This window comes from Canis aureus, chromosome 23 (genome assembly GCF_053574225.1).
Source record: "Canis aureus isolate CA01 chromosome 23, VMU_Caureus_v.1.0, whole genome shotgun sequence".
Classification (NCBI taxonomy): Eukaryota; Metazoa; Chordata; class Mammalia; order Carnivora; family Canidae; genus Canis; species Canis aureus.
Window position 1 is genome coordinate 23,147,713 of NC_135633.1, and position 8,818 is coordinate 23,156,530.

Sequence of the window (8,818 nt, forward strand, 5' to 3'; positions counted from 1 at the left end):
TATGGAATACCTGAATAGCACTCTTCAATGTTGTCAAGGTCATTAGAAACAAGGAAAGTCTCAAAAATTATAACTAAGAGAAGCTTACAGACTTGACAACTAAATGCAATGTGTCATCCAGGATGGGATCTTTTGAGGAAATAAAGGAAGTTAGGGAAAAACTAAGAAATTTTAATAAAATATGGACTTTAGTAAATCATAATGTATCAATATTGATTCATGGACTATAACACATATTAGTGAAAGATAACAATGAGAAGGAAAACTGGGTAGGGGGTCTATGGGAACTCTCAGTAACTAGATACTTAAGTTTTTGTAAACCCGAATCATTTGGATTTAAAAATAATTCATCTTAATAGTCAGATGATTGTAAGTCAGAAAACAACTGAAAACTTGAAAGGCGATGACAATTAAAATGATAAAGATGATGAGTTGGAGGAGCAAGATTACTGAAATTAGAAGACAAAAAAGAAATTAGTTCACGATCCTTGGAATTATCAACTTTATGAATTAATTTATTGTTTTTAAAGAACACAATGAAAATGTTTTACTCAGAGGTTAACGACTTAAATTTACTTGTGTTTTTAGGAAATTTCCTCACTGAAATATTGAATTAAATTAAATTAAACTAAAGATTGACTAAACCAGAAGCAAATCTGCATGTTTTCTGCCTTTTATGTCATCTACTAATAAGTTGATTCTGTATACATAAATACTAATGGTTTAAATAGGAATGAGAGCCTGTCTCCAATGTAAAATCTAGAACTGTATCTTTCGGCAGCATAAATGAACTTGAGAAAGCACAAAACCTGATCCCAAACTACTATTTCTCAAATTGAATTTTATTATTTGAGAAAAAGTTAAATGAGAAGTCAAGATGAATCTTTAGAGTGGAAAACCTTGGACACTCGATCTCGAATCTGTTTGGTCTTCACCCCATACACTATAGGATTGAGCAAAGGAGGGACAAGCAGGTAAAGGTTGGACAGAAGAATATGAATGTAGGGTGGAATATGGAACCCAAACCTGTGTGTAAAGAAGGAGAAGAAACCAAGGAGATAAAACTCAAGGAAGACACAAATATGGGCAATGCAGGTGTTGAAGGCTTTGAGCCTAGCTTCCCTCTGAGGCAGATTGAAGACAGTTATAAATATTAGGATGTAGGAGAGGGTGATGAAGATTATGTCAAATCCAAGTATAGTGAAGGCCACAAAGAGACCATAGATCTTGTTGACTCGAATGTCTTCTGCTGCCAACTTCACAATGGCCATGTGCTCACAGTATGAATGGGAGACCACAGTGGTCCGGAAGTGTTTCAGCCGACATTTGATGAGGATGAGACATGGAGCTACAAGGAGGGCTGCTCTGAGTGTCACTCCCACTCCAATCTGAGTGAGAAGTTTGTGTGTAAAGATGGATGCGTGTCTCAGGGGATCACAGATGGCCACGTAGCGGTCCAGGGCCATGGCCAGCAGAATTCCTGATTCAATGGATTGGAAGGTGTGGATAAGCCACATCTGAAAGAGACAGGCATCAAAGTATATGTCAGGCAGATGAAACCAGAAGATGCCTAGCATTTTTGGTAGGATGCAGGTGCTGAGAGCAATGTCTGTGACTCCTAGCATTGCCAGGAAGAGATACATGGGCTCATGGAGGCTGCGTTCTGATTTGATGATGACCAGGAGCAGGGAATTCCCAAACAGAGCGATGATGTACATGGCACAGAAAGGAATTCCAATCCAGAACTGCACAGACTCCAAGCCGGGGATCCCAATCAGTGTCAGCACCGGGGGCATGAAGATTGTGCCATTGAGCTTGGACATCTTGGCTTAGAGCTGCTTGATTAATGTTGCAAATTTTGTATTGGGTTTCTCTTTATTTGTTCTCATCTAGATTTATTGAAATTTCTAGAAACAGAAATTGAATGTGTTTTTAAAGGGCATTTTGTCAAGCATAGCTGTTGACTGATCGTGTAATTCTAGGAATGCACAGACAGGCTCCCCAAATTCTCTGCCCCTGTCTCTGTGTCTACCTCTCTCCATGAAGGCACACAAATACACAGGACAATTCAATATGCAAAGCAGACCCACTCACTTCTGAAACTGTAAGTGCATTTGTGGCCATTTGTCAGTTAAAGAATGTTAGTTTGGTTTTATACTAGGTTCAAGAACTTAAGATGTTACATGTATCAATTTTGTTTTTATCCAAGTGGAATTCACAGGCAGTCATTAGTCTGCAGTCAATGCAAAGAGAGAGAAAAAAAAAAGAATATTCACCATTCTGAGCAGTATTCCATACCAATGGAAAATAGGTAGTTACAAAGTACTGACCTATACCTTAAAGTCAACAATCTATACAGGAATATTCATTGTTTAATAAAAAGTTAAAGGTCTCTGTCCTTAGGAAAGGAAAACAACATGATTAAGAGTCACTTGTAGACTTGAGGTACATATGCAATGTACCTCTCATCAAAATCCCAGCAGGTGACTTTGCATATATGTACAAACTGTTCTTCATTCACTTAATATGGAAAGGTGAAAGACCCAGAAGAGCAACAGGCACGAGAGAAGAACAAAATGGAAACAAACAGAAGTGAGAGCCCATAAATAGACACACACATATACAGAATTAACTGACACAAGAACAAAGGCAATTTAATGGAGAAGGAAAATCTTTTCCACTAATGGTGCAGGAACGACTGCATATCCACATGCAAAAATAAATGGATGTAGACATAGACCTTACACCTTTCACAAAAATTCACTCCAAGTGGATCACAGTACTTCTAGGTGGGAAATAAAGTATAAAAATTCTAAAAGAGAGGATAGGATAACCTATAGGAGATCATGGCCCCAACAGTCAACTTTTTGTTAACTTTCAAAGTATGATCGGTGAAAAAAGAAATTGATTAAGTTGATCTTCATTACAGTTGGAAACCATCTGTTCGGTGAAAGACATGGTTAAGAGAATTAAAAGACAAATCACAGACAGGGACCAAATATTTACAAAGTATGTATTTGATTAAAGGACTTTTATCCAAAATGTACAAAGAACTCTTAAAACTCAACAATAAGAAAGTGAACAAATTAAAAATGGGCAAAAATCTGAACATAAACCTCAACCAAGAGGAGGATATATTGATGAAAAATGAGCACGTAAAAAATGCTCAACATCCTAGGTCACAGAATTTCAAAACGAAGCAACAGTGCAATATTACCATACACTTTTTTCAATTGCCTGAAATTCAAGACTCTGATGTGTTAAATGCTGGTAAGGAAGTGGGTCAACAAGAATTCTCATTCATTAAGGGTGAAGATGCAAAATGGCACAGCTACGTGGGAGACAGTGCACAAAGCTAACCATAGGCTTATCATGAAATCCAGTAACTGTGCTCCTAAGTATTATCCAAGTGAATTCAAAGCTTATGTAAACACAAAGCTTGTGCATGGATATTAATAGCATCTTTATTCACAATTGCCAAAACTGGGAAGCAACCAATATCTCTATCATGTATACACAAACTGTGATACTTCCACATGATGAAGTATTCAGTGACAATAAGAAATGAACTATCAAGTCCCAAAAGATTTGGAGAAACTTGAAGTCCATGTTGCTAAGTGAATGAGGCTGCCCTGGAAAAGCCACCCACATGGGATTCCTACATATAATATTCTAGAAAAGTGAAACTATAGAGACAGTATTCACCACGGTTTCAGGGAGAAAAAGAGAGGGGTGAATACGTGGAGCCTAGGACTTTTTTAAGGTAGAAGAATATTCTATAAGGTACAACAATAATGGCTATAAGATATCATGCATTTGTCCAACCCCGAAGAAATGTAGAATAGAAAGAATGAGCTCTAATGTGTATTATGTACTGTAGTTAATAGTAAGTATATAAAAAATAATTAATACCAATTTGCTCATCAGTTGCAACAAATGTACCACACTAGTACAAGATGTTAATTGCCAGAGAAAATGTAGGATGGGAGAGGAAGAGAGTGTACTTTCTGCACAATTTGTGTGTAAACCTGAAACAAACTCATTTCAAATAAACTGTATTGGAAGTCTATTCAAATATACCTTAGGAAAAGAGCCTCCAGTATCCCAGATAAAATTAGATAACAGTACAAAATAAAATTGATGATGGTAAACGGGAAATTAGACAGATTCGACTAAAACTTGATGCAAGGATAAATGTTCTTACTGAAATTCAGATAAACATTTTGTATATTATGTACAGAAAATAGTGCTTGATAGAATAATGGCCTAAAATGAAGTTATACCTTGTTGAATTTCTCTTGGAAAATTTTCTCATATCCATATCTGCTCAATAAATAATATTGTTTCAAAGAATACATGGTAATTATGAATTCTAAACAAGATAATTTTAGTAAACTAAATCTGATAATACCAACACAAGTATTTAAAATATCACAGAAGATATACAAAATTTCTTTATTCGATGAAATTCAATTGCTATGATTATTGATGAGAAATATTTTTCATATATTTCGTATTACAATTATTATATTCCTTGCATAAAGTCTCATTGGTTTTTGGTTGGATGGGTGGAATAAAATGCATGGAACACACAACTGACTTTAATACAGCCAGGACAAAAGAGATTAAAATTGTCCTGAACCAGGCAATGCTCAAATAGAAAATACAAATTTTGTGGAGCTGTCCTCTTTAATCAAAGTGTGGCATTGTATCACACCCCTAACCCAACCCTTAAACCATTTCCTTTCTCTTCCAAATACCTGCTCCTCTAAAACCCACCCTTGGATGTCAATGCACAGCCCAGTTTCCTGTTTACTGTCATTCATTCCTCTGGGAGAATGTTAGTATCTGTTCCAGTTTAAACATTGCTTGCACATCACATAACTGTGACATTCTCACATTCACTTTGAAGCTTTTCCTTCTCTTTGGTACAATAGTAATACCAAAGGAATTCAGTTAAGTTCGATCTGAGTGCTTTTCCTGATATTTCCCATGTAAAAGACACTGTGCCAGGGGCTGAGCAAACACACATGACATCTGCAGAATTTGCCTGCAGCAAACAATGAGGCTACACTCTTGTTGACTCCTTTAGGTTGCAGCTCAATTCTCCCAACAGGACATCTGGCCCTGTGCCAAGATGTTTAGCACCGCCTTGGGTCCAGGGCATGATCCTGGAGTCTCTGGATCCAGTCCCACATTGGACTCCCTGCATGGAGCCTGCTTCTTTCTCCCTCTGCCTTTGTCTCTGCCTCTCTCCCTCTCTCTGTGTCTCTCATGAAGAAATAAATAAAATCTTGAAAACAAGAAAATACAAAGAATCAGTGTAAGAAAAACATTAGGAATTTTAGTTTCATGATGTGTAAGGTTTCTTGTTTGCATTCCTACATTATCTTTACATATACACGAGTCAGGACACAAACCTACTTTTTAATGAAAGATCTGGAGACATTCACTTTGGATAAGAGAAGAAAGAAGGTGAAAAATGTTCCTCCAAGAACTTATATCTTGGGTCAAATCTGACAACTGAAGTCTTATATTCCCTTTAAGGCTTTCTGCTCAGAGTGACTTCTTATGCAGAATTATGAGGTGCAGTTCCCCCACACTCCCTTTGGATCCTTTCTAAATATTTCTCCATCTAGATTTCAGAGACACCTATGAAGAGCACATACTCACAAGTTTAATTCTTCAGTCTTCTTATGTGCACTCACCTACTCATGTGGCATTGTTATAAACAGTGTAGTTATTTAAAAAAATCACTTCCAGTGAAATATAATTTTAGCCCCGGGCACGACTATGATGCAATTCTCCTGAGCACTGAAGAAGGGATCATATATGTTCCCTGTGGTCAAGACAATTAAATGTATCTGCTTTTTAATTTATTGTTTTAGTATAATGATGGGATAAAAAAAAAAAAAAAACCTCCCAAACTCTTTTGCCTCTACTCGCTGAATCGTAGCTATTTCTGTTCCTGCCCCACAAAATTTTTACAGAAGAAATCTCATTCTTTGGTAGTCCTTGAAGTTAGTAACAAACAGGGTGAGAAATGCCATCCTATGACATAAAGGCTTTAAATGGATTCTAAAATTAAATATATCAATGGTGGAAAGAAGTCAGACCTGATTCCAGGACAACATTTTCAATATAGTCAGACATTTATATCCACTCATTAAGTTGAAAATGAGAAATAGAAATAGTCTTTCCAGCAATGGCTGATCATGTTGCACTATCTACTTGAAGGCGTGGATTTTTCTCGCTTATAATTTTCCTTTAACTTGAGAAACACCCTAGTCATGTTCAATTTTAGTGAACTAACAATAGGCAACTCTGACTATCCAGAATCAGCTACTCAAACTTTAATCTGAATTGGATGATAGAAGCATCTTATTGTTATTGTATCAGAAACTATTATTTTAACAAAATGGAATTAAACTGGTTCCTGATTCCTGCACTGCCTCCAGTACATGTATTTATTATTTTATTTTATCTTCAAATTTTATTTATTTATTTATTTATTTATTTATTTATTTATTTATGAGAGAGGGAGCAAGTACATTACAAGTGGGGAAAGGAGAAGAGGGAGAGGGAGAGAGAATCTGGAGCATATTCTGCACAGAGCATGGAGCCCCAGTGGGGGGCTTGATCTCATGGCCTTGAGATCATGACCTGAATTGAAATGAAGTGTGGGCCAACTAATTCACTCATCTATCCTAGTAACCCATGTATTTACTATTTTATCTAGCATATTCTGTAGTATTAAAGTATAATTGATATAGATCTTGTTTTAAACAGGAAAAGAGTTGTTGACTTGGAAAGAGTACTTTGTGGTTTCTGAAGGAGGATTTCCTCATAAATGTATTGCTATTTTTGTCATGATTGCTATCATTACAAAATCAACCAAACCATAAAGTTAGGAACTCTGCAGTTATAACTCTTTCTCCTTAGAAATAATCTTTGAATAGATAATGAATTCACACTTCTCCTTCAGCCTTCCCAGTCTGAGACAGGAGGGGGCATACAGAATAATCAGAGCCATTTCTAGTTCAGACTTGGATAATTATACCTCCTGTTACTCATGACCATTTTTAATGATTTATTTAGGCCTTACTTCTCATATTTGTAAAGTGATAGCATAGGCTTACTTAATCTTGAAGCCCTAGGCCCTGAGTCCTTGCCTTAACTTTCTGCAATTATATGAGCTCACCAAAGAACTTCACATATATACAGAGAACCAAAAGATCTTCAGGTCAGGAAATGTGACAGAAGTCTTCATGAGAGAGTCAGGATCTTTCCTGCATAAGTCTGATTATTATTATTATTATTATTATTATTATTATTATTATTTAGATTTATTTTTATTTTTATTTATTGACACAGAGAGAGAGGCAGAGACACAGGCGGAGGAAGAGGGAGAGAAGCAGGCTCCATGCAGGGAGCCCGACGTGGGACTGGATCCCGGGTCTCCAGGATCACACCCCAGGCTGCAGGCGGTGCCAAACCGCTGCGCCACCGGGGCTGCCCTGATTAAATAGATTATATATATATGACATATATGTACATACTTTATGGATTATGCCATGTATGCACATTATACAAATATGCATATGTACATATATACCTTTTAATTTATACATATATATACAGTATATATATATATATATATATATATATATATATATATATATACACTTACTATTTCCCAGTGTCCATAGTATTAATGTAAACTGAAGACAGTGCTCCAAATGTGTGGATCACATATTTCCATTTAATTATCTGATTAGAGTTATGTCACTGGAGGAAGAAGAAGAGCAGCTTTGGAATTAAGTGATGAATGCAGGAAGAAAAGTCCGAGATTGGAATTTCTCCTATAACGGTGTGAACATAATCTATTTTATTATTAAGGGAAGAGATGATAAAGATAAATTTGTAAATTTTTTCAAACTGGTGTTAAGTCTAGATCTCTCTCTGTTTTGCATGACATTGAACACATTACTTAAATCTGTGGTGACATTTCCTTCCTGTATGGAAGCAATAATATGGGGAATTATTAAAACAATGCCATAAGAAAGGACATATAGCACAATATGCAGGAAATAAAGCACTAAATAAATGATAGCTAATATGTGTGTGAAACTCAAAATTTTTCATCACTGGACACTTCTTACCTTTTGGCTTTATATTTAACACTCTGATTTAACATTTCCACAAAGGTTTCAGCAATTTCTATATTACGATACGCTTTTACAAATCTAGGTAATCTTCAAAAAGTCATATATGGAAATCACAAAATGTATTTTAATTTGAGACAGAATTGTAATAATTTACCATTTTTAAATATAAGACCAGACAAAACTTATTCCTAAAATACTTTTATATTTCTAGGTATGTTTTTCTCTCATTAACCATACCCAAAAAAGCACTTGCCAAAAATTTTTGTCTCACTTTCCTGATAGTGCAATAAGATATTAAAGACATATTTAAGGACACTCCTTTTGGAGCATATTAAATTCTCCTCAATTATTTACATTAATATGTTGTAAGTAAATTCAATGGAAATACTAAAAACTAATGTTATGCTGTATTCAAGGCTTTCAAAATATTAAATATTGCTTTCATGGATATAAAATCGGCTATTTATAATGCAATCCCATTTATTTTTACATAATTTAACATTATACACCCTATTTACCTAACTCTTAAATTGCCAAAAGTATGTATTATATAACTCTTGATAAGTGTAGAATTCAACTGAAGGAAATACAATGTATTGGTATAGGAAAGAACAGAGTATAAGACATATGTCAGTAGTGTATCTTGGACA

The 8,818-nt window shown here is 35.4% G+C and overlaps 1 protein-coding gene across 1 annotated transcript; it reads right to left on the reverse strand.

Moving 5' to 3' along the window:
* Window positions 1–746: 746 nt before the first annotated feature.
* LOC144295397 (olfactory receptor 52A5-like) lies at window positions 747–1,823 on the reverse strand. Its single transcript, XM_077867787.1, has one exon. The coding sequence runs from the start codon at window positions 1,821–1,823 to the stop codon at window positions 873–875; it is 951 nt and encodes a 316-aa protein (XP_077723913.1). The 3' UTR covers window positions 747–872.
* Between the last annotated feature and the right edge of the window lie 6,995 nt (window positions 1,824–8,818).